The following is a 25,778-nucleotide window of genomic DNA, read 5'->3' as shown; positions in this document are numbered from 1 at the left end:
ACGGTGTAAAACACAGGTAAAATATGATATACTGTATATAAAGCTTTTCTGAAAAACTAAACGTGAAGCCCTATTGGTTAACACATCATAAACATAATAAAAACTTTAAAAGGCAAAATAGGACCCAATTAAATAATGCCAGTTACGTCAATTCTGTTGCGGTTTCGCCACATCCTTTTCAATTTAGAAATTGCCTATTTTAACTGAAAACTTTTATCAAAAATCTTTTCCTTCAGGACTGTGATCAAAACTCCACATTCTCCAAACCCTTTACGTCACTGCTTTTGAACCTAATAGGTTAAATTGTCATTTATTTTGGTCTTTGTTTCTTATTGGTTGTGCCGTTGTAAAATTCCCCAAAACATACAGCTCACTGCATTACATAAGTATCACTGCGCCAATGTTGCTGCATCTGCGTTGCTTGGCAAGTGCTTTGTTATTCTTTAAATAATGTCATAAAATTGAATTGCCTGTGTTTTTTTAATGAAACCTTGCTACGTATATGGAATAACCGTTTTATAAAAGCCTAACAACGCTCCTTAGCTGTTATAAAATCACTGTAAACCATGGCTTCTTGGGGATTTTTGCTTTAATATTTTTTATTATAATGTGTGATTTGTTTGTTTCTACAGCTACAGTGCATACCTTGTGTTGTAAACCTGAACTTGTAACATATTGGACCTTTTTTTATATTTAAGGGCATTTTCTATGGCTTAGCCCTGGTACTTTATAGCTAACCTTCATTGGGCTGAGTTGAAGGGACGGCGTGTCAGGGAACTGTGCATCTATGTGTTTGAGAGATCTGTTTTTAGCCTGATACTGAGACCAGACTGAAGGTCACAGCAAAATCATCCAACTGCACCTCAAATTACCGCGACCTCTTCCAAAGACGCCGAACTGAGATGCCAAACTACTTCCCTCTACCCCTCTGGAGAATGACTCTGCCCAATATTCACTCCACTTTAATCCCAAAATAAAAATCTGATGCAAAATTAATACCGCGATTCACATTACAGCGTGACAAATCAAACGATATCCATCTTGTTTGTCCTCTCACCTAATTCATGAATCGGCTCCTCGTATTCTTCCTCGTCCTCCACGACTTCCTCCTCTTCTACCTCTCTCTCTAATTCATCTTCCTCCTCATCTTCGTCCACCACTTCCTCGTCTTCCTCTTCCACCTCTTCCTCTTCTCCATTAATCACTTCCACCTCATCATTCTCATACTGGTCCTCATTGTCTGTGAATTCCTCCTCCCCTTCCTCTTCCTCTTCCTCATCTTCTTCTCTTTCCTCTTCTTCTTCTTCTTCCTCCTCTTTTCCATCCATTTCCTCCATTTTGTTGTAGCATTTCTCCATGGACTGCTGATCTACGACGGTTAGAAAGACCTTTCTCTTGGGCGACAGCTCCAGGGCATGACTCTCCAGGGGTTTCCTCTTCTTGGCGACAGGACAGCCATACACACTGGAGCAGGAGAGATAAGAAAAAGGCAATTAACAGCCTGGCTTTCGATTTGCTGCGCTTTAGGACTGTCCAGCACACGCTAGACCTCAGCATGCCGCTTATAGCCCAGACACCCAACTATTATGCCAAGCACATGTAAGTGGAACAATCCATGGCAGCCATATTTACTTTGACATGAAATGTTTCAATGTTTTTTATTTTGGGGAAAATCAATGAATTTAACAGAAACTATAAACAACTACCCTTAACAAATCTCTCTTTTAAGAAAGAAAAGTCACAGATCTCTTTAATGTCTCAATTATTTCTCCTAGACATCAATGAGATTAAATGGAGAGTAAATGGAGACTTTTGCTTAAGTCTCTTGTGTCTCAGATATTTATCCTGAGTAAAAGAGTCAGAAATCTCACAACTGTCTCTGTCATTAGAGTTTCAGAAGAGATCTCAACTATGTCACTAACTGAGCTCAGATTTCTCAAGTCTGCAGTCAAAAGTGTCATTATGAACTCAAACATTTCTCATCAAATTTACCCAAATCCAGATGCACATAGGTCGGTTTAATACATGTTTTTAGCTCAACTGATAAACAACAAATCATTCATTCATGCTAAATAATGGAAACGACAGCGAAATAATAATAATTCAGTGTCTGAATTAGCAATTTAGATGTTTTACAGTTTGCATTAGATTCCTTCACTGTTAGGATTGTTCCGGGTTATCTATTAAATCATAAATCCACACACAGATTTGAACATTCACACATGCCTGCCAACATCTTGTTATTGGGAGATTAAGAGGATTAATTGTGTTTGGTACCTTCAGCAAAAATATACTTTAGCATTTTATCAACCGGTGATCAGAGACCATTTCAAAGCACTATTTCAGTTTTTCTGAATTTACTATTTATATGTATGTGTTTAGGTAAAATGATCATTTTTGTTTTATTCTGTGAACTACTAAGAATATTTCTCCCAAACTTTATGTTTCTAATGTTTCTATTTGCATTTATTGGCAGAAAATGAAAACTTGAGAAACAGCAAAGAAAATATGCTCTGTATTTTCAGACCTCAAATACTGTAAAGAAAACACTTTTAGAGGCCGTTCACATTTCATTTCAATTCAATTCAATTTTATTTATATAGATGCAATGAGATCTGTTTGGTTAATGACATTCTACCAAATATCTTCCTTTATGTTTAGCAGAACAAATCAATTTATACAGGTTTTGAACAACCTGAGGGTGAGTAAATGATGAGGGAATTTTCATTTTTGGGTGAACTGTCCCTTTAAGGTATACGGGTAGAACACAAGGTATTTACAGTATACACAAATCCACTTTGATGGTCACACTTAGCTTATTTTAATGTGGTATTCTTATTTAAAATAAATAATGTTATGTGCTCTATTAAATAAGACTTCACAATGCAACCACCAATTCAATAATAACAATAATAATAATACATTTTATTTATAATGCGCCTTTCTCACACCCAAAGCGCTACAACAAGGAGTAAATACATTAAATATGTAAAAGAAATTAATAAAAGAAACACAATAAAACCCCTTGATATCAGTCAGTTAACAACCCTTCAATATTGTAAGCAATCTTAAAAAGGTGCGTTTTCAGAAATTTCTTAAAGGAGCTTAGTGTGGGAGCGCATTCTATAACCTCGGGGCGGCACAAGAAAATGCTCGCTGACCCATAGTTTTTAGTCTGCAACGGGGTTGGTGAAGGGAAAGAGAATTGGCAGAGCGGAGAGAACGAGGAGGCACGTAAGGGTTAACTAAGTCAGATATATAACTAGGAGCCAATCCATGGAGCGTTTTTTAAGTTAAAACCAAAGTGGAAAAGTGGAAGCATATAAATACTAAAGAGTATGGGTCCCAAAACAGACACAATATCTTTGTATATCTTTGCTTCTTTGAAAAATCCCATTAAAACACATCTCCATCAAACACACAGTGTCTCTTCTACACACACACACACACACACACACGTCTCCTGCACATGGACAGACAGCCCTGGTTCCAAATTACACCATGTCCATCTGTCAGCCGTCTATGCGATTGGCAGGATCCATCTCCCTAGAATGCGAGCTTATTGGACTGACCCCTCCAACAGGGCACTATTTCATTTGAAAACCCAGGCATGGCAACTCATTCCAGGGCTGACATCACGCGTGGCACCCCTGGCTCTCCGGGGAGGACTCCTCTGCACCGTGATCAATAGTGCTTGTGACCGAGCATCGCGAAAGCACATTAAAATGCCACTCATTCTGTCCGACGGCCTTCCAAATAAATCAGCCGCAGGTCTGGTGTGAAGTGCTAGAACAGGAGAGGAGTGACGGGTTATACCCTGTCTGTCTTATCACGTAGATGTCTGTCAAAGACGGCCCTGATGCGCACCTGGCCTTCAGCCATGCACTGAACATGCATTAAAGTGGAATATTTCGAATAAGTGTGTGATAGTGACCACAGGGGAATGAACCATTTTGGCTCCCCAAAGAACGGTTCTTCAAATATAAAAAATATTTTTTTACCTTTCCATAGTCTGAAGGGCGTTTTTCCACTACAGAGAACCTTTAGTGGTTTTTCATGGAACCATGCAGTCCGACAAAGAACCTCATAGAAACCCTTATTTTTAACTTCCCAACCACTGATGAGATTTTCTGACATTTATGACAACGCTTCACTGCCATTGTTGAGTTTTTAAGGTTTTCACTGTTATATGGTAGGGGGCGCTATTTTGCATATTCTGAACGAGTACAGAATAAAGAGAGCACCCCTAAAAAAAATTTTTTTCTGAATTTACTACTAGGTACATGTTTTAGTCAAATGTTCAGTGATTAATTTGACAACATTTGTCAAATTTCCAATAGAATTATTATATACCTATTATTGTTGAATTATATTATATATTGTTATAATATTGTTATTTGCAGGAAATTGAAACTGGACAAACCGGTCAAAATAACAAAAGATGCAATGTTTGCACAACTTGAATACTGCAAAAAAAACAAGATCATATTTATTTGTAAACAACACAATACTAATGTACTAATGTCTATGTATTTTAGGATCAATAAATTACAAAAGAATTTAGAAATTAACCTATGTCTTTTACATTACTGTTGGGTGACTTTATGTCATTTCTGGTGTTTGTTTGTGTTCAAATTCAACACACACTGGACTGAAACGGACACAATCCATGTAGAAATGCTGATTAAAGACATAACTGAAATGGTCTCTTCATTATTTCTGCTGCTGTATGTAATAATTATGGTTCTGAATCCGATCTGACGTCTTAGACGAGAATGCAATTATCTCTGCTTTTACTCAAAAGGAACACACGTTTCTATCAAGTGTTGATATAAAAGAATGATTTCTTTTGATATATTAAATGTGTGTATATTCATACAAAATATTCTGGGAAATGAAAATGTTGAAAATATAATGAAAAATGCTGCCTCTGGCTGGCAAAAAAATGGGGTGGGGAAAGACTTAAGAGTGTAAGACGGACAGATTCCAGTGATACCATTTCCAATTTTAGGCTGTCTGGAATGCTTTATTTTTATTAGTTAATTTCTAAATTATTTTGTAATATATTTTTCAGAACAAGCATTAAAGAGATACTCAACCCAAAAATGAAAATTCTGTCATCATTTACTAATTTCCCTCAAGTTGTTTCAATGTGTAAATTTCCTTGTTTGGTTGAACACAGAGAAAGATATTTGGAAGAATGTTAGCAACTGACATTTCTGGGACATCATTGACAACCATAGTAGGAAAAATTAGGCTATCTTATCATTATTTCGGTACTGTTGAACACAAAATGAGATATTTTGTAGAATGCAGGAAACCAAATAGTTCTAAAGACACCTTTGACTATTGTAATTTTTCCCACTATGGTAGTCAATGCTATCCCAGAAATCTTAGTTGCTAACATTTTTCCAAATATCTTTCTTTGTATTCAACAGAAAAAAGAAATTTATGAAGCTTTGGAACAACTTGAGGGTGATTAAATAATGACAGAATTTTCATTTTTGGGTGAAGTATCCTTTCAAACTGGAGAACTGACTACTGTCAGTTATATGGTTGGGTTTAGATGAGGATATGGATGCTAAATAATTTCTACACTCTAAAAAATGCTGGGTTATTTTCAACCCATGGTTGGGTGAAAAAGGGACCCAATCACCAGGTTATAAATTGCTTTAGCGCAAAAAAACCAACCAAAACCAACATTTTCTGGGTTCGGTATCTCCCTTTTTGACCCAACTTTGAGTTGAAAATAACCCAGCATCTTTAATTGTACCAGACAGTTCTGATTAGAGTTTGGCTGAATACATTTGAAGTTTCATTTGCTGTCTTTTATTAAAGTATTTCATTTTCTAAATGAAATTAAAAAGTAGCAGTGTTGTTGTCTTGCAAGTGACTTTTGCTTGACTCGTGTGTTATGGTCTGAAGCTCCACAGACAGCGTGCTCACATCATCATGCTCCAGAAGGTTTAATACTGTGACACGCGTTCCATTACACTACACTACACTCTCGCAATGACAGCTAGCAATGCAGAAGAAAACATCTAGTGATTCAGCAAAAAATGAAGTGAGAAGTACTGCCAAAATGTACCTTTTCCTTTCAGGCAAATGATGAGAGAATGATAAACCTAACCACCAGGTCTAATGTCAAAATACAAATATTAGTTTACACACTAATCAGCCTCAACATTAAAATCAGCTCCACTTTTCAGCCAAAACAACACTAAACATCATATCTGTCCCTACATAGCATTGCAACATGTATCGCTACGGCTACACGCTCATTTTCATCTGGCATAAAATACACTTTATGTGTGTATCTGCGTCATTCGGAATTTATTTTGCAATAGTGACTAGCAAATAAAGCTTAAAGTATTATATATTATTTTATTATAAGTGAAGCAATCAAAATAGACGTAATGACCCCCAATGTACCAGTTGAGGCCCTAATGTAAAAATGTTCATGATTCACTTTTTCACAGTGTAGGGCAATTTCAGCGTTATGGATGTGACATTCTGCGTTAAGGACGTGACATGAAAATGCTAAGAGAATGTATTTGTTATTAATATATTGCACCATCTTGTTTATATTTTATTAAACCCTTGTTGATAAGAGTCTAAACATCAGAAAAGTGACAGTCTATAAACAAAGTTTCTATTTTAAAAAAGGGAAATGTTACCGTTATGGTTGTGACAATCCTGAAAATAGCACTTACCTGACTATGAAAAATAATAATAAATAATAATAAAAACTTAAAGAGAGACCTCACATGTGTATTTGAACCACCATATGTTGACATCTGTGCGGTTAGTATAGTAAAAACTGTTGGTAAAAACTTTATCTTTTCATGATAAGATTGACATTTTCACGGAATTGCCCAATACATAAATCAGACTTTTATTGTTTTTTGGGTGTTGTATACCTGCACATACACTGAGACAATTCTAGTTACAGTGGCTCTTTTATTAATTTCATAAACCACTCTTTTTGATATATTTTGGAGTAACTGCTTTCTTTTGTTACCACTGAGCTATTCTTCATTCAGTCGCTTTATTTTCTAGAGGTAACAGTCAATAGAAAATATGTGAAGACCTTTGGAAATTGAGCTTCATAAATACCGGTCATTAGCATAATACACTGTGAATGAGGACGGTAAGAATGAAATATAAGTGAAGTGTGCGTGTGTTCTGTTGTATAAAAGCATCTCTTGCTGTGCCCGTATACTGCAATCTATATGCGCGAGTGGCAGGAGTGCTGTCGCCATGGTGATCTCCGGCTCAAATCCAAGTGGGATTTGCCATCTTGGCAGGCAGACAACGAGGAAGCCAGCGGGAGTGATTGGAATTCAGGAGGAGAGAGAGTGAAAGAAAGAGAAAGTGAGAGAGGTAAATGAGAACGCAATATTAAATCTACTAAGATTCTGCAATGAAACCAATAAAAGAACCTTAAATATGACTCTAAATCATGAGTGTTCTCATGTTGATCTTAGCGAGTGAATGGTTAAGATCAATGTCTTGAATATATAGTTTAGAAAACCAGCACACTAGAAAAATGTCATGTATTCGTGTTAAAAGCTGCATAAACACATGATGCCTGTCCATTACATGTTTATGGTTGTATTTTATAAGGAAAATCGTAATCCCATACCATAAATTTCATAGCACCATTACAACAAATCATTTTGTCATTACAGATTCCAAACTGCACAGTTACTGTAATTCTAGCCTGGTATTCATGTTTTCATTACAACATTTCTCTGAGACTTCTATCACAGTTGGTCGCTTTTCAGTCAGACTGACACGAGCTTAGACCAGTCTAAAACTGTGATCCACTGTTAACCAAAATACAGTCACCCTCTTTAAAAGAGGCCAAGACCAGAGACCAAAATCCAAACCCATATCAATATCTGACCTACCAGACTGTCCGATTTCTTGTCCTGCATTAATTTATAGTCACTTTGTCCATTGGCCAACTAACCATTTAAAGCCACTCATTCACCTTCAATACCGTACAAAAGAAGCCTGGTTGGGACAATAACCTACATTTCATTAGATCTACAGCAGGGACATTCTGCGATTGATCTGAAACAGCAGCAATTCCATTACTGGTCACATACACCACAATTTAAAAAAAAGACTTACAATTAAAGCCTGTTAGAGACTCAAGTAGCATTCGTGGTTCATTACAAAGTGTCACAAATATTACTCCTCATCTATTTTATCAATACTTTTCAGTCCTGAAACAATTCTTAGTTTAGTTATAGTGTGTGCGTTCAAATTGGCTTATCTGTAAAGGACACAAATATGATGTCATAGATGTATATACATAGCTCATTAGCGGCTATTTCTATGGGCTGCTACACGAAAGTCATCCACCATGTTGAAACAGTCAAAGCTTGTTCATGAACAATCGAGAGCAAATTGACTGAGTCTGCAAATGTGACATGCTGTTGTGTAGATCAGGGGTTCTCAACCATTTTGACCCCAAGGCAAATCAACACTATTCAAAAGCCCCCCTGCCACTCATAAAAACTCACACTTTCTACAAAATAAAATATTTCCGAGCTTTACATTAACTGAAAAAGCATTTATTCATTATAAAGATCACCAAACAATTAGACTTATCTTGGTTTTTAGTATTCTAATGCTCTTTTTGTCTAATTATGAATTAGTCACCATAAGGCCCCCTTGGAAGTTGTCGTGGCCCCCCTATTGGGAACCATTATAACCAAACATTATGGCCTGGTTTCACAGATGAGGCTTGAGTGACCTGTCTTAACTGAATATAACTTGCCCAGAAATATCTTAAAATATATCAGTGCCATTGTTTTGTCTTGAGATGCACACCAGTACTGTATTCTTCTAAGGCATTTTTATAAAAGCGACATAAATATCTTAATTCAATGAAGGCATAGTTCTGGCTTAAGCTATGCTGTGTCTGTGAAACCTGGCCTATAATTGCTAAATGCTAGCATTAGCTAACACCACATTAAAAAGTGGTTAAAAAAATCTTGAGTTAATACATATTACGTTTTTCCATTTTCCTTTCAGCTGCTTTTGCAACCAAAGTGGAATGCTGTGGCATCTTGGAAAACTTGCGTTTTACCATGGCCGTTTCTCAATACCAAGTTTGCGGAGTCCGGACTTGCGTCCTTCCAAGATCGGACTTGGCCAGGCCAAGAATGAACTCCCGAAGACGCAAGGAGGCAAGTCCAGTTATTTTACAAATGGAACAGCAGCGTACTTGATTGCGCAGCTCAGCACCTCATGCTTCAATCAGCGTCATTGTATATCTTTTCGTTTTTTAATTTTAATGTACATATTAAATGTAATTAGCAAAACATGTGTAATACGATATTATACAGCTGCCTCTTTTGTATTTCAAAACTATTAAACATTAATATGTGGTTCAGGCAATATTTGCCTACTCTGATTATATTAATTTCGTTTGAGCACTTGCCGAGATAGGGCTGGCCTCGGCAGGTACATAAGCGCTGACTACCCGGGATCTCCCACCTCCGAAATCGTCTGAAGAAATTTTCAAATAGTGGCTAACCTTATAATTCAACGCCAGATTTCAAGTCTAAACAACTATATTCTCGCCTCAAAAACTACATTTCGTGACATAATAACAATAGTATTTCCAAATGTATTACTTACAGTTGTGCGTTCTCTCTTCCGCCACTATGGAACGTCAGTTGGAGCGAACTGAATTCTGGGTTATGGTCCGTATCAAGTCCGCACAAGTCACCTCCCTATGCAACCTCGATAAAAGGGGCGAAGCAAGAACACATCCGGGGATTTGAACTGTACTTGGCTAGATATGAACTTTGATTTGGAACAGTACTTGGGCTGCTTCTGATGACGTTTTACAAGTCCACAAGTACAGACAAGGACGCATATTGAGAAACGGCCCATGAGTGATAACAGCAATTACAATGTTGACTGTTCCAAGATGGCCGACACATCTATGTGTGATGCAGGACTTTGCAAAAACAAGGTAACATAAATTGCAGCAGTAATTTGGCAGACAACCTTTCGAAACAACATTCACATGAGGTCTTAGTAGGTTTCTACGCAAGATTAACCCAGCACCACCCCTATAGCACAATAAGAGCACTGTGCTTGTTTTAAGGTAGATGTAGGATAAAAGAACACAGGCTTTCTTTGAATATATAGAATATCGAGCCCATTACAATCATGTGACAATAGCACTTGATTAAAGCGCACACTCTGCCAGTGTCTATTGTTACCAGACCTCCCCATGCAATTTTGTTTCCTCCATGCAGTCGTTCAATCAAATTAAACCTCCATTAAATATGGAAATGCGGTTTGCAGTGGCGGGCCGTGATAGCACGGGAGGGAGTGAGGGAGAGGGAGGGGGTCTCTTTTGATGGGGCGAGGGTCTACGTTGTGATTAATGTACCTTAACAGTCAGAGCGCACAGCACCGCTTGGCTAGCTCTATTGATAGAACGGTACAACAGAGGAGATGGGTGAGGACGTGCCAGCTTGTCAGTCCAACCTGCTCTCAGGATTCATTCGGATCTGTCTTTCTCTCGCAGCTAGAGAGGTCCAGCGCTCAGCTATCATGACCAACCTGCCGGTCTGTCTGCCTGCCCACCCGCCTGTCCATGGCCACGTGCCAACGCTTTTAGTGAGCGCTGTCTGTCAAGGTATGAATAATATAACCCTGAGGCTGTCAGCATTATCCAAATGCGGTATACGTCAGGAGAAAAGCAGACATGCACATGAGAGCAGACGATTATTTAGACCCAGCTGCAATAAGAGTCTGGAGCCAGTGTTTGTACTACAATGAAAAATCGGTGAACATAAAAGTGACAACCAAAATAAGTACCGGCCATTCAGACTTTCTTTTAACAAAAAATGAAACGGAAATAAACCAGATTATCGAAGCCTTTACGCTGTATGTTACTCGATTCACACAAATAACAGATACCAGAAAACAATAATGGATAAGCCTACTAATGTGACATTTAAGAAATGTAGGGCACTTTCCCTCTTGATCTTTTGATGTGGTCGAGTCGGAGTCCATTTAGCATGTTTGGTTGTGTAAGCAGCAAACCTAAAAAAATGGTATAACGTGGTTCATGTGAACTATGGTATGGTTCTCAATAGTATAAAAGCAATGAGTCTTAACCCGTGCAAGTGACGCGCTATTAGTCAAATTTTTGCTTCGCTTACGTTCTGTGCTTCTCTTGTAATTCATCTGCATCAGACAGACAACACTGTTGTTCTCTCTCGGTTTCGGTGGTAAATCCAAAAAGGCAACTACATTACTAACACAGCGACGCTGCTGTCGTCTCCTCCTGGAGTCATTATCTGCATACAGTAGTAAACATCTGCTGCTAGCAGTCACATTGATAATGGTATCGTATGGAGAGGGGGGTGAAATCGAATTTGAGTCCAGACCAAGCAATCGAACCGAGTGCCTGAGATTAATGACTAAAATGTGGGACTAGTTTATAACCTGGCTGACCTTCCCAACAACGGTCAATACCCTGACCAATAAAATCACAGCAGAGAGCTGTTTCTACACAAATATATCTTCACACTAACTTTTGCATTATCTGTATATTCATGCAGTTATTCAGCCGTGTTCATTCTTCATCTGTAATCCGGTTTCCCAGTGCTTTGCTAGCACACAGTATATATGTAATATCAATAATCTATTTACTCTTCTCATAATTACTTTGCATTGAGGCAATGAGGTACAGTATCAATCCATCACTGGCCACTTTACATATGGGTTTATTCAACAGACCCACCGTAAATGACAGTATAGTGCGATATTTGTAATATGGCGTGACACTCCGTTATTCAAATACAATACGAGATGGGTTATATTAGGGTGTGATAATATAAGCTAGCTTTGTTCCAAACTCTTGTGAGTCTTGTTGTCTAAAAAGCATCGGTTCCACCAAAATGGAATCTCATAGGTGACTGTGTCTTCATAGATGCAACTCCATTAACAATTACTTACAATTTCGCGAACTAGTTTCACATGTAAATGTTTTTGAACTGCCACTCAATGCGGCGGTAGAGAGCATTCTGGTTGACCACCTACTGTAAGAAAACACCAAAATAGTGCTTGTTTCATGCAGTGCACAAGACAAACCCTGTGTCTGAAATCGCCTACTTCTACTATAAAGTTTGCCAAAATCAGTGTGTTAAAAAGTAGGCTGTCCAAATTCTCAGTATGCAAAAAATAGAAAAATGTGAGTTTGCAATATATGAGAAATACCCAAAAGGTCTATTACTTTTAAAGGCCATTACAACATTTAAAATATCAGAAAACTGTAAACAGGCTACTGGTTTTAAGTGTAAGTTATGTAGGTACTAAGAAAAGTTTTTCTTGTGGTTACTTGTTTAATAACACTTGAGTAAAATATTTTTGCATCTGTTTTCCTAACAAACATGGCAAATGTAGTAAGTACAGTAGTTAGTACAGTTAATAAGTACTTAAAGGTCCAGTGTGTCATTTTTTAGAGGATCTATTGACAGAAATGCAATATCCATGTCACAGTACACAATTTCGGATGAGTCTAAGATTAGCACGTTGCTAACCTAGATAGCATGTCTGTAAGATGTCTGCTAAAGATCTGGAAAACATCTGCTGTGTTAAAACATCTGATAAACGTTTTAAAAAAGGCAGTTTTACATACATTCTGAATCATAAATGTCTATATGACATCTGACAGGAGACATCTGCACATGAGCAAACAATAAAAAAAAACATCCTGAAGATGTAAATGCAGACATCACATCTGCTGGATATATGTGTGCTATCAGGGAATGTCCTCTCATATGTACAAATACAGCATACGAATACTGATAAAATTGTGTTTTACAAATTATTTTATTTATTATCTATTTAGACATTTAGGAGGGGGGGGGGATTCGTGAAAGATGCACAATGCTGTGTTCAATTTCAAAACTGAATCTGTGAACATCAACAACTCCCAGCCAGGACACGTATATACTGTAAGATATGTTATATGACGTCAACATGGCAGCAGCCTGACACAAGATTAACTTTCCTCATAAGCAGATGCATTCATGTGTCAAGATTCCACAAAATTGTGTTTACATTTATGTTGATGCATTTTGGCAGACGGTTTGATCCGAAGCGACTTGTGTGTGTTACCCACGATTCAAACCCACAACCGTTTGCACTGTTAACTCATTCCTCTACCAGTTAAGCTACAAGAACAAGAATGGGGTAGCAGTGCTTTTTTGTGTCTCAGTACATCATTACATTTACATTTAGTCATTAAGCAGACGCTTTTATCCAAAGTGACTTACAAGTTGGGTAAACAATGGAAGCAATTGGGTCAACATTAGGACAACAAAAAGCATAAGTGCAATAAAACATGTCTCACAAAGCCTACTACAGTGTACAGAGCTAAGTGGGTTTTTTTCATCATCTTCTTAACCTTTGCCGATGGAAATCCTCTGCAACCTTAAACTGGCGAATATTTCAAGCTGGAATATCCCTCACATCTAAATCTGGATGACACGCAGCGTTAGAGATTTCGGTTTGGAACAGCGATTGGTTATGATTCCTCGTAGTGCTGTAGGCATTCAGCGGGTAGGAAGAATGTTTGAGAAGAGAACGGGCTTGCTGTAAATAGCAGCGCACTCATTAGCCGCGGTTTCTTATTAACAAATAATAACAGCGGTGCTTTGTTTTACCTCTCGCCACATGAATTATTCAGCTTTCACAGAGTCACTCATGATTCTTTTATGGAGCATCTTGTGCAACCTAGATCCTAAATGTCACTCTAAACATTGAAGTCACACGGTGGTTATTTGCATGTGTGTGTTTGCATCGACACTGAATAATGCGTGTCGCTCTCGCGTGCTGATGGCGTGTGCTCGATCAGAAACTCCAGCCGCTCGTGAAACTGTGTGGAGGGAATTTGTGCTTGGATGCTCCTCAGCCCAAATCCCAAATCTAATCCCAACCCCTATCCTTGCCTTCGTTCCAATAAACATTTATGAGGGTGAATCACATTTCAAGTCACATTTCACTCCACAACTGAAAGAAAACATTTGTATTTAAATACGATGCTTATATATTAAACAAAATCATTTTAATGGCAATTAAGCACATTTTCCTCAAATTCTGTAGTGTAGCTGTAGGCTTGTTCTCTGAATCTACACCTGCATTCATATTTGAATAGGATAGAAAAACCAATCTCTCCGCGCGCAATTATTTCAGATTTCGTGTCGCCATGGTTACCCGTTTTCTCTATAATTGCATGTATGATCTCACGGGGCGCATGAGGTGGGATTTGGGATCGGGGCAGACAGGAGGGTGTAACTAATCTCTCTCATCATCACAAACGCCTTCCTCTCAGTTCAGATGTTTTTGTGATTCATCATCTCCACGTTCTACTCTCGCAGAGCCAAAGGTCTGCAGAGGACTCATTTGTCTGCACATGCGACCGAAATTCCGTAGCCGCTTCAAGCGGCTGCAGTGATTACCTGCTACGAGAGCAAAGCCGCGTCAGTCATTCAGTCGGGCGTAAACTGAGCGCTGGAGAAGAGTAACTAGTAATCTGAATATGTGGGCTGTGAGAGGAGGTGATTTAAGGTTTCTCGCTCTTATTAAGCCCTGCATGGCAGCTCCTGTTCTAATCAAGGGGGCGTTTCCATGACACCTTTGACAAACTTTTGAAAACAGGTTTGAAAGTTTTATTTCAAATATTGTTTCTCTGAAAATGACAAAACTGTGACAACTATAAGGTTTTTTTGGACGTTGTCTTGTAAACAGCAGCCATCTTGATCAGTTTGACAACAGACGCTTTTTACTTGTCATTGTAAATAGTTATATTGGCTATAAAGCAACGCAACGGAATTTGAGAGAGTACGAATATCCAGCCAGTGTGTGATTGAAGTCATGCTTGAGGAGGATTTGGTACACATGCTTCAGAAAAGTGTCAAAAAGGCTAATTAACATATTAATGATGCCACCTCAACACCACAGCTCCTGCTAGAGAGTCAAAACACTTTGATAAGCATGCAAATGAAGAGAAGAAATGATCCCGACCGTGAAAAAGAGAGAGAGTTAGTAATGGATTGAACCGTTGTTTTGTTTATCTTTAATTATCTCCTTAAAGCTGCTGCAGAAGGAACATCAAAGTGCGGCAGCAGGTGCACTGTAACGCAATCTTTACCTTCCATCTTTTTATCAACTTCCATTTTCGCTCAGAGATGACAATCAATACAGCCGAAGCCGGCTGTCAATCAAAAGTCCAGCTATAATCGAGCTGGCTGTCAGATGATGGAGATGGGGCGATACAGGCGAGGGCCGATGAAATATTGTACGAAAGGATTCAGTGCCTTACGTTTTAAAACCGTCTATTATGTAAACCAAGATTTCATGTGATTTTAGATTTTAGCACGATGCTAAGCAGCTACAAAGGTGTTGCGGGTGTTGCTATGGGATTCAGGGGGTGTTGCTAGGCGGCTGCTTAGAGCCAATGAAATAGTGACCTCTAGGTTTGGGTCCCTCCTTAAATGTAAGTCTACGGGAGTCTTCTGCTGGTTTTATGGTCTGCCAGAGGAAATCTAAAAGTCCAGTCCCTTTCAAAAGGAATAGCACATCTCTGTTCACTTTAACATAGTTTGAGGTATAATGCTCCAGCACAAACAATATGGTGCAGGACACACATCTAGGCCACGCTTAAGATTTGTTAGGATACATGTGTTTTAAATAGACTAACAAAGTTATGGTAAAGTTAGCATGTACAGGAAATGTTGATCAGTTTTTTGCTGAAATATTTTTAGCTGAACAAAATGTAGCCGTAGAACATAAATCCAAGAACAGATGTCCTCTTAGACTTCACTGGCCATTTATTCAGGGTTTTGCACTAAGATATAAATATGTATCTCTAAATGTTAGACAAGGATGTGATCCTTCCATCTGCTACATTCTGAGGCTGCAAAGACTTTTAATACGTAAATAGCACTGAAATGTACAGAAATAGACAACACTGCCTTGAAACGTCTTGGTAAAAAGTACTTTGTATCACTTTGAAGCCTATTTTATATGAAGAAACATTTAAGGCAAAAGTATATTTCCATTTAAGCATTTGGACACTTTATTTTAATGCAAATATTTACAGCTTAATGTCACTGTGAATCGGAAGTTGCGATCGTTTTTACTTCCGTATTCTGACACATTTCCGAGTGAAAAGGAATTTCAAAGGAGAAAATTAATGGGCGTGGCTTGCACTTTTCACTGCGAATTGAACAGCTGTTGCATTGATTTTGAAATGAAACTGGTAGCAGACTGACAGTTGAAGGGGAGGAGTTAACGGATGCTCCGGCCAAGCCGTCTAATTGACGTCATTTGAGATGGATAGTCGTTTCAGGGTGGAAGTGCATTTTCAGATTTTAACTGAAGATTATGAGGGCACATGAATTTAAAAAAGAAAATGACCCACATTGATAAGCTATTTACTGTTTACGCTGCAATATTTCATGAAAAAACAAGAACTGTCATTTTTTATTTCACAGGGACTTTAAAGGGACAGTTCACCCAAAAATGAAAATTCTGTCATCATTTTCTCACCCTCAGATAGTTCCAAACCTGTACAGTTATGCTGAACACAAAGAAAGATATTTTGAAGAATGCCAGTAACCAAACAGATCTCATCTCCATTGACTCCCATAGTATTTATTTTCCCTACTATGGCAGTAAATGGGGGATAAGATCGGTTTGGTTACTGACATTCTTCCAAATATCTTCCTGTGTGTTCAGCAAAGAGTAAATGGTGACAGAATTTTCATTTTTTTGGGTGAACTATCCCTTTAAAATTTTAAATAGTTTCTTGAAGTTAAAATATTCTTTCACAGCTAAACACAAAATTTAAAAAGACATCATTGATTTCAACTGAAAACATTCACTCTTTGTATTTGCCACTAGGCTTTGCAAATATCTAACTAATAAAAACTTTGACAACGCAGTATTTAATTATTTAAAAACCATTTTTATATTTCCGAATATGAACATCTCAAGGTTTTGGAAGGACAGATGATATCCATAATTACAGGTTCAGTGTATGAAATTTAGCGGCATCCAGTGGTGAGGTTGCGAATTGCAACCAACGGCTCACTCCCCCCCTCACCCCTCCATTTTGAAGCACTACGGTGGCTGACACAGGACAAATATGTCAACACGTTTTAGCTTCTTTGCCAAAGGAAATAACGTATTTACGAAACGCGCTCTGTAGAGCAGTTTGTCCATTTAGGGCTACTGTAGAAACAACATGGTGAATTCCATGCAAGGGGACCCGCGGTGTATGTAGATAGAAATAAATAAGATACTGTAGAAATAATAAGCATTCCCGCTCAGCATCATTACATAAGGTATTAAAACTGTATGAATCTTGACATCATAGTCAAGGTTCCAGATAACCAAAAACCAAACGCCAGACAAGCTCTAATTTTCGTGATATTGTTCGATATGTGAATCTGCGAGTTGCTTCCATATGTTTGACATTCTAGCCATAAATACATATATTTCGTTAGCCAACAATAGAGATGAATACACATGTGCACAATCTACATCAACTACACAGACCACTTGCTACAGGATTACTGGAACAAATGGAGCGGTTAAATGACTAAAGCGAGCTTTTTCAGATCTTATTGCAATCAGGTTCAAATGGAGTCTTTATTCCTCAGGCTGTGTATGCTTTGCGTCAACTCATTTAAGCAAAGTACCAGCCACAATGTTCATGTCTGCTCTGTTTAGCCCTCCGGGGTCCCTGCGTTACTTCAACACACACAAAAGAGTTTGGGGACACGGGAAAGCATTGAACAACCACGACTTGTATCAAATGTTGACCTGAATGTAAGAGAAATGTCCCCTCGAAGGTAAAACGAACTTCAAATTACATACAACATCCCAGCTGAACTACAGGAGGTTATGACACAGTTGCCCCGTTGCTTTTGGAGATGGTGTGCTGTCAATACATTATTAAATTCTCAACACATATGCTGCACAGTCAACTGAGAGGGTGATGACTCTTCCAAAAAAGCTAAAAGAGTTTTTCACTTGGCTCCAAAAGTAACTGTCCATATGTCATTCTCTGACTGTATTTTTCATCATCGTCTCCCAGAAGGGAGTGAAAACAGAATGAGAACAGGTAATGCGGTCACAGCGTTGTGCATTGACACCAGTGTCCAGAGCTCTCTGCCAGCTTACGTATGTGTGTGTGTGAGATACAATCTCTTAATACACTCACCTGAACAACTCCTGTATCGCTGGCTCCAAGGGTACTGTGAAACCCCAGAGAGAGAGAGAGAGAGAGAGAGAGAGAGAGGACGTGAGAGGTCAATTTAATGTGGAAACAAAGATTAGATTATATCACCCGAATGAAAGGCCACCATATTGACACGTTACATCTAGGGGTGTCACAATACTGAACAACTGTGATATAAATAACCGTGCTTAATAAAATGTAACATTTTGCCTTTGATCGTAATTCATAGCCTCAAAAACAAAATAATACATTTGACTTTTTTTTTTCCAAAATAGATATTGCAATAATAACGTTATTGTGAATTTGTTCGGCTATGAAAATCATACGGTGAAAATCTGATATTGTGACAGACGTAGTTAGATCTTTGAAAATACCTTTTGAGCGTGTGCAATGGCGCTTCTCATCTGCTACATCCACCTCCATCTGACAACACCCACAAATACACAGAAACAGTTTCACAAGTTCAATCACTTAAAGACATATAAGCCCCAGGGACACTGTATACAATGTATGTCTGTAATACAGTTTCAACATTGTAAGATTGTTCAACACACATTAATGTGCTGTCATGGTTCTGCCCCACCTTGTCTTGCTTTTCTTGTCCTAGTGGCAGAACCATGATAGAACCTCTTGTTTTATGTGGAGAGAGTCATTTTGACCCTGTTGGCCTTCGATACTCTCTTCGGTCCTTGTCTGTGTTCCCGCCCTTTTGTATCTCTCGTTACTGGTTGTTTATTAGTTCATGCCCCACACCTGTTCCCCTTTGATTTGTCCCTTTATTTAATGCCCCTGTGTTCTGTCTTGTGTTGGTTCATTGTACTCTGTCGTGTTTCGTGTGGGTGAGTTCTTGTCCTGTTAAGTGTAGCTTAGTCCTGTGTAATATGTTTGTTAATGTTATTTTTAGTCTTGTTTAGTGTAGTTAGTCTTTGTTCTTATTATACCCTTGTTTTCCCCCTGGGTTTTTGTTTTGTGTTTTATTATTTATTTAAAAAAGCCTTGTTTAACCCCTTACTCGCTGTCTGCGTCTGGGTCCTCTCTCCTTGTCTGTTGTCTCACCCACCACCCACACCCGTGACATGTGCTGCTCAATAATGACATTTGCAACTTTTCAGTTTATTGTCTCGCAATTTCAATTTAATGTGTATCTTTGTTTTTGTGTAGCAGCGCTGTCTACTAGATTCTATCTTGCTTTTAAAAAAGTAAATCTTTGTATACACTACTTGTACATAAAGGGTTAAAGGAGTAGTTCACCCCAAAATGAAAATGATTTTACTGGTTATTTTACAAACCTGTATGAAAAAAACGTTTGTCCCCATTGACTTGTATTGGTTTTGTGTCTATACTGTACAATAGAAGGCAATAGGGACCAATGGTTTTTGGTTACCGACATTCTTCATAATAGCTTCTTTTGTATTTTACAGAAGAAAGAAAGTTTTACAGGTTTAAAATGACAAGAAGGTGAGTAAATGATGACAGAATTCTAATTTTGAGGTGAACTCCTCCTTTAAAGAACAATGTACATCCAGTTGTTATCACAAAATAAACCCAGGCATGGCGATGAGGTCTTGTATCACCCTGAAAGAGTTTATTACGACCGTTTGGATGTACATTATCCCACTTACTATATGGCTACTTGCCACATGACTTAGGCCCAATCCCAATTCTACCCCTTACCCCTACACTTTCTGTTCACGTGAAGGGGTAGGGGTGTCTCAATTCTATTTTGGTTGGAGGGGTAGGGGTAAGGGGAAGGGCCAGATAGAACGAACGAAGATTTTTCGGGACCTCACTTCAAACGAAGGGCTAAGAGAAATTTCCAACATGGCTGCTCACTCGAGTAAGCAGACCCAAATGTAAGTCATTTTTGCCATTAATAAGGATTTTTATGACAATTTTTGAGTACATTCAATCTTGTGTTTGTATTTAGGGTGATGTTCTTTTAATGTTTGCAAAAAAATCGCTAAAGTTTGCTAGCAAACAGCACCGATTGCACGATATTAGAAAATATAATTTTATGTCATATACCCGGTGCATCGGCGCATGTCCTCTGACGTAACGTTAGGAGACGTATGATGACGTATACCAGTGTAGTAGTGGTGTCCCATTTCTTTGCGGAAAATTTGTAACCCTTCCCGTTGCCACTTTGTTTCAGGGGCAAGGGGCGAGGGGTAGGCGAAGGGGTCGAAAATAGAATTAGGATTGGGCGTTAAAATCCCTATGAACTCAAAAATCACAATTCCTATTTTTTCATGAACTCTGCCGTGTTTATTATAAACAGTTTATTTGTGTCATTCATTCTTTTAATCTCTTATCAAATATAAAAAATGCACTTCCGCCCTCTAAAGGCTGAAGTATAGTTCCCGTTTTACGCGTACACGAGGGACAGCCTACAGTGCGTGTGAAGCAAATTTTGGCATCAGAATAGTACGCGTGTACTGTACGTGCACCGCTGCAATTTTGTTACCTCACGTACAAAGTACGTGCGGTCGCGCATGCCATTTCTTGCAGTAATTAGTTTAACCACCAGGTGGCAACCGTGTCCTGGGAACATCTATTCAAGGTAGTAGAAGAAAACCTGACCCCTGTATGCCCAGAGAGGTATTACAATATGTCATAATGCGCATGCATCAAAACCCTTGTAAAAAAAAGAAGTATGCCACAGGCTTAATGTCTATCCTTCTCTGATGATGTCATTTTGACAGCTTGGACAGAGCTTCTGTTAACTCCTCTCCTCTATCTATCAATCAGCTACCAGTTACATTTCAAAATGCGATGCCATGTCTTTATATATCCAATCAATTTGTAGTGAAAAACATAAGCCACACCCTCTATTTTTCTTATTAGATATTCCATTTCACTTGTAAATACTTCAGAACACGGAAATAAAGACAATCACAATTTCCGGTTCTCAAGGTCTTTAATAACTGGACGCAAGATATTGATTTGAAATGTTATTATTAGCCCATTTGTAACAAATTCAAACCTGTCATGTGAAAAGAGACAGCGGAGTGATACATTAAACATTGAAGTAGTACCAGTCAAGATGACTTGCAGTACCCATATGAGCGATTTGTTATCAGTTTTAGTGTTTTTTATCGGTGAATAACTGACCTTGGAATTGACTGACCAATCAGAATCAAGTATTTCAGAGAGCCATGAAATAAATGACAATAAATGACTTGAAGTAATAGGATAATATCACAGACAGACAGAGAGATTGGTTGGTTACCTGATGTAATTGCAGGTTTAATTGCTCTTTGGCTCAGACCTCTGTTTACTCCACACCCCTCTATGGCAGATGACTGATAAGGGGTCACTACACCTCCTCCAATTTCATTTTCTGAAACATGAAAAAACAAACATGTTATCACAAATTCAAATCAGAATCAATTAAGACACATTCATTACTGCAGGAAAGCATCTTCCATATCTTCTCCGTGTGCATTTCATATTCTACATTATAATAAAATATTTTTAAATCAATGGTGAATTATAGATGCGTTTATGGCTCATTAGTAATATTTGTCCCCATTTCCTATAGAATATGACAAATTCAGCTAATTGTGTCTTTTGCTCGCTCTATTTAGAGAGATATAAATATCAGCTGAGGGGAACAAAATATCTTATTTCATATTTAAAACACATTCAGAAACATGAGTTTTTACATTTTTACCCATTTCAATACAAAAAGAAAGTGCTACAAAAAGTGAATAGATGTAAATAGCTTGACTACTTTTCATAAGAAAATATATTTTAAAAAGACTCTTCATGTTATTTTACTGCACAATAATGTGCTCCTGTTATTTGAAACATTCATTTAAATGATGATAGACCAGATAGACCAGAAAATCGTATTAGATCATTTCACAGTCAAACATATCTTATCAGTGTTTTCGTAAGATTGTTAAAGTGTATTGCACATGACACAAAACAGGTTTGGAATACGATATCAGAAGTGTGATGGGTTCGTCTCCCATGAGACAAACACAAAAAATATATGCTACACCTTAAATCAGTGCTTCTCAAACTGGGGGTGGCCCCAAGATGGTTCCGTGGCACAGATTTTGTGGCATTTTATGAAATATAGAAATTTATCATAAATTTTGTACAATCAAACATCAGAAAAATAAGACCACCAACCAAAATAATTGATGTTTCAGCATTGTATAACTAAATATGCTTTTGGTTTACTTAAAATTTCAAGATTATATGCCTTTATTTGGGGGGCAGCAAAGCAATGCACTCTACACAAAGGGGGTCTCACAACAAAAAAGTTAGAGAACCACTGCCTTAAATGCACTGCATATAAAAGTATCTGCCAAATGCATGAATGTAAATGCCTACAATAAATAAACTGAGGCTTTTGTAACAAGATTTTGTGGATTTCAAACGTCTAAATTGCAGATGTTGAACCTGGAGTAGATAGAAATGAATCTGGAGCAATGGCGTTTGATTGTGCGTCTGCATTCACACACACTAATTAAAAGCAGTGAAGCGAGCGGTAACAAATGATGTGTTACTGGTGCTGCAGTGGAGTGTGGCGGACCACTGAATGACCCCTCGGGGGGCCTCTGATCTAAGCACCGTCCAATCAGAGTTCACACACTGACACACTGCAGCCAGCAGCATCTGCACTCTAGAACTGTATTACACACTCAAAAAAACAGCTGAACAGGATTCAATCATGTAAAGTGGTTTCACATGTAATAGTTTGTTTTACATGAAATGAACATGCAAACTCTACTCATACACTTAAAGGAAGGGTTCACCCAAAAATGAAAATTCTGTAACCCTCTTTTCATTTCAGACCTGTATGAATTTCTTTCTTCCTCAAAACACAAAAGAAAATATTTAGAAAAATGTTGGTAACAGAAAACCGTTGGTCCCCAATGACTTGCATTGGTTTTGTGTCCATACAATAGAAGTAATTGGGGACCAACGGTTTTTGGGGACTGTAACGAGGAAGGCGGGACGAGAGCCGTGAGGGAACGGTGCAAGGCCGGTGACGCGAGTAATAATGAGTGTCAGCTGCACGTTGCACCGGTCTCGCATCTCTCACGGAGGAGCGGAAGCATAAAAGGAGGAGCGACAGGAGTGTACGACGAGAGAGGACCAGGCCTGGACATTGTGTTCAGTTTTATTTATGTTTGTGTGGCCGGCAGTTGACCGTGATTGGACTAGCAACATTCATTTTTAAGTTTGTCCTTTTTGATGATGCTATTTGACTTAAACATGTTCCTTCAAAATGAAAAACATAAAGCCAAAGAGTGACAGTACCAATGCAAAATATTATTTATTTTATTTTTAATCAAATTACACGTGCAACTTAATTAGAAAAGAAGTTTGAATGGACTTGTAGTAGATTTATGTTGCCTCTGAACACATAGACTGTAGTTAATGCCCGAGTACATCATTTTTCCTCATTTTTCCTCCCTGTGTCTCTGTCTGTCAGGGATGTTCCAGTGCTCATGCATAAAATCCACCAAAACGTCAAAACATTCTGATAATCTCCCAGGTAAACGGTGATATTATGGCAGAGAGTCGTGGTTGAAGGATTAGACCTGTGTGCTGGTGAAGCTCTATATTCACATGTCTGCTACATACAAGACAAAAACATTCTAACTATTCACACATAAATATTAATGTTCAAAGCCAACCGCGTTGAATATTCATCACGCTTACCAACATTCCAACCGTTTTATTGGTTCCACAGGCAACTTCACCCTCACAAAGGCATAACAAGACGATTGCCTCATAGGCTTCCAATTAAAATTCGGCGGAAAATATTAAAATGAGTTAATGAGACAAATAACATTTATTGCAATTAAGTCATTTGAGAATTGGCAAATGGGAAAATGACCGATTACAAAAGGGACAGAAATCTCCCAAATGTCTCCATTAGAGTTTCAGAAGAGATTCAACAATGTCTCAAACTCAAGTCTGCAATCAAAAGACAATATTAATGAAGATCTCAATATGCAGATTATTTTACCTCTACATCCATTTTACACCTCCACACTCTTCATGTATTTGAACAATTGTCTCATTTGTTTCCGTTTTATTTCTACTGAGCAAAGAAACATATGAGACTTAATTGACACTCACATGAAACGCAACAGAAAGCATCAAATCTCCTGAGCTATGAAAAGAGCAACATCACTGGAGTTTGACTCGATCGTATACGAAAGCAAACCTTCATGCCTCTGCACACTGTAGTTTTTTTCCCCAGGCGAACGCTGTGCACAGTTGTCATCGCTCACTCGCTGGGCAATTACCCACAAGCTCGCCAGCCGGCCTCACAATGGCGGGACAGGCTGGAAATTCAGGTGAGAGATGCCAGGCAGCAATCAGCAGGAGAAAGAGAGGCCATTTCTTTCATTCGCCATCAAACAGCGGCACCAGACCCCTAATTACACGCCAAGTGTCAGGCCGGCCAGCTGAAAGCCTTATTATACCACTGAAATCAGTTTTGTACTGATAATCCTCTGAGGACAGAACAAACACAGACTCAAACCATAACAAAGAGAGAGAGAGAGAGAGAGAGAGAAAATCTGTCAGCAGGAGGTTGATTTATGTGTGTTAGTAAATCCATCATATTTCTCTTAAATGAGCTCAAGTGGAGAAACGCACAGATTGGAGCACACAGGTCAGATTCAGTGTGTTTTATCACATTGTTTTAATCATTCTGGACTATTTCTGCTATTCTTTATTCTGCCTCATGTTGTTCCAAATGCTGTTATTTTCTCCATATCACTCCAGAGTCCATGACTGTATGTCATCGTGTGTCACGACTTTATGAACATATCAGAAAAGTAGTGTGCATCAAAATATTCCTGTTCTTCTGAAATTACACAATGCCTTTGTAACATGAACTAAACCCTAAATAAATTCATATTAGAGACGGCCTCTGTCCCTCTAAATCCACTTGAGGATGTCACGTCACAGATCGTGAGTATTTGCTCAGTTTTTAGTTCCGTCTGATACAGCTAAGGATGCAAAAGTCGCTGCATTAAAATAATACTGAGTTACAATAAGTTTGAACGTAAATGACACAGTCGTTCTGGCATGAAACTCTAGATGGCGCAGTCCTAAAGTGTAAACCAAACTGACATAATAACCTCTTACACGGTGAAGTGTTTGGTTCCCTCCGCATCAGCAGCCGATGAGCTTGCTGCTCTACGTTTAAATCTCGGCTAGTGATTGTTGTAGCAGTGCAGCGCATTTCAGATACCCTCCTCCTTCCCCAGCTCCACCTGTATAGATCTGCTACAAGGTGATCACGGTGATGAACTATATTTCATGATAATAGTCATATTTTTCTTGAATAGAGCTTCATGATCACACATCATGAGTTATGTGTGTGTTTTGAACTGAGTTTAGTTGAGATGCAGACAGTAAACAGATGGAGGTTTGAAGCGTCTGCAGCATCAGCACCAACACAGAGCACCAGACACATGTGAGATACACACACACACACACACAC

General features: G+C 38.4%; 1 protein-coding gene across 6 annotated transcripts in view; it reads right to left on the bottom strand.

Moving 5' to 3' along the window:
* Positions 1–25,778, bottom strand: part of myt1lb (myelin transcription factor 1-like, b) — a 93,741-nt gene that overhangs the window by 34,714 nt on the left and 33,249 nt on the right. For 5 of the 6 annotated variants that reach the window (XM_057343829.1, XM_057343827.1, XM_057343826.1 and 2 more), the window contains 4 exons: positions 21,525–21,635; positions 18,670–18,718; positions 18,278–18,311; positions 1,058–1,464 (listed from right to left, as the gene is read on the bottom strand). In XM_057343829.1, coding sequence (XP_057199812.1) covers positions 1,058–1,464; positions 18,278–18,311; positions 18,670–18,718 — 490 coding nt within the window. In that variant the 5' untranslated portion in view covers positions 21,525–21,635. The remainder of the gene's footprint in view (positions 1–1,057; positions 1,465–18,277; positions 18,312–18,669; positions 18,719–21,524; positions 21,636–25,778) is intronic. The other variant, XM_057343830.1, reaches the window with a different exon arrangement.

Source organism: Triplophysa rosa, linkage group LG10 (assembly GCF_024868665.1).
Source record: "Triplophysa rosa linkage group LG10, Trosa_1v2, whole genome shotgun sequence".
Lineage (NCBI taxonomy): Eukaryota > Metazoa > Chordata > Actinopteri > Cypriniformes > Nemacheilidae > Triplophysa > Triplophysa rosa.
The sequence above is the reverse complement of the archived record's forward strand: the minus strand, read 5'-3'. Positions and strand labels throughout refer to the sequence as shown.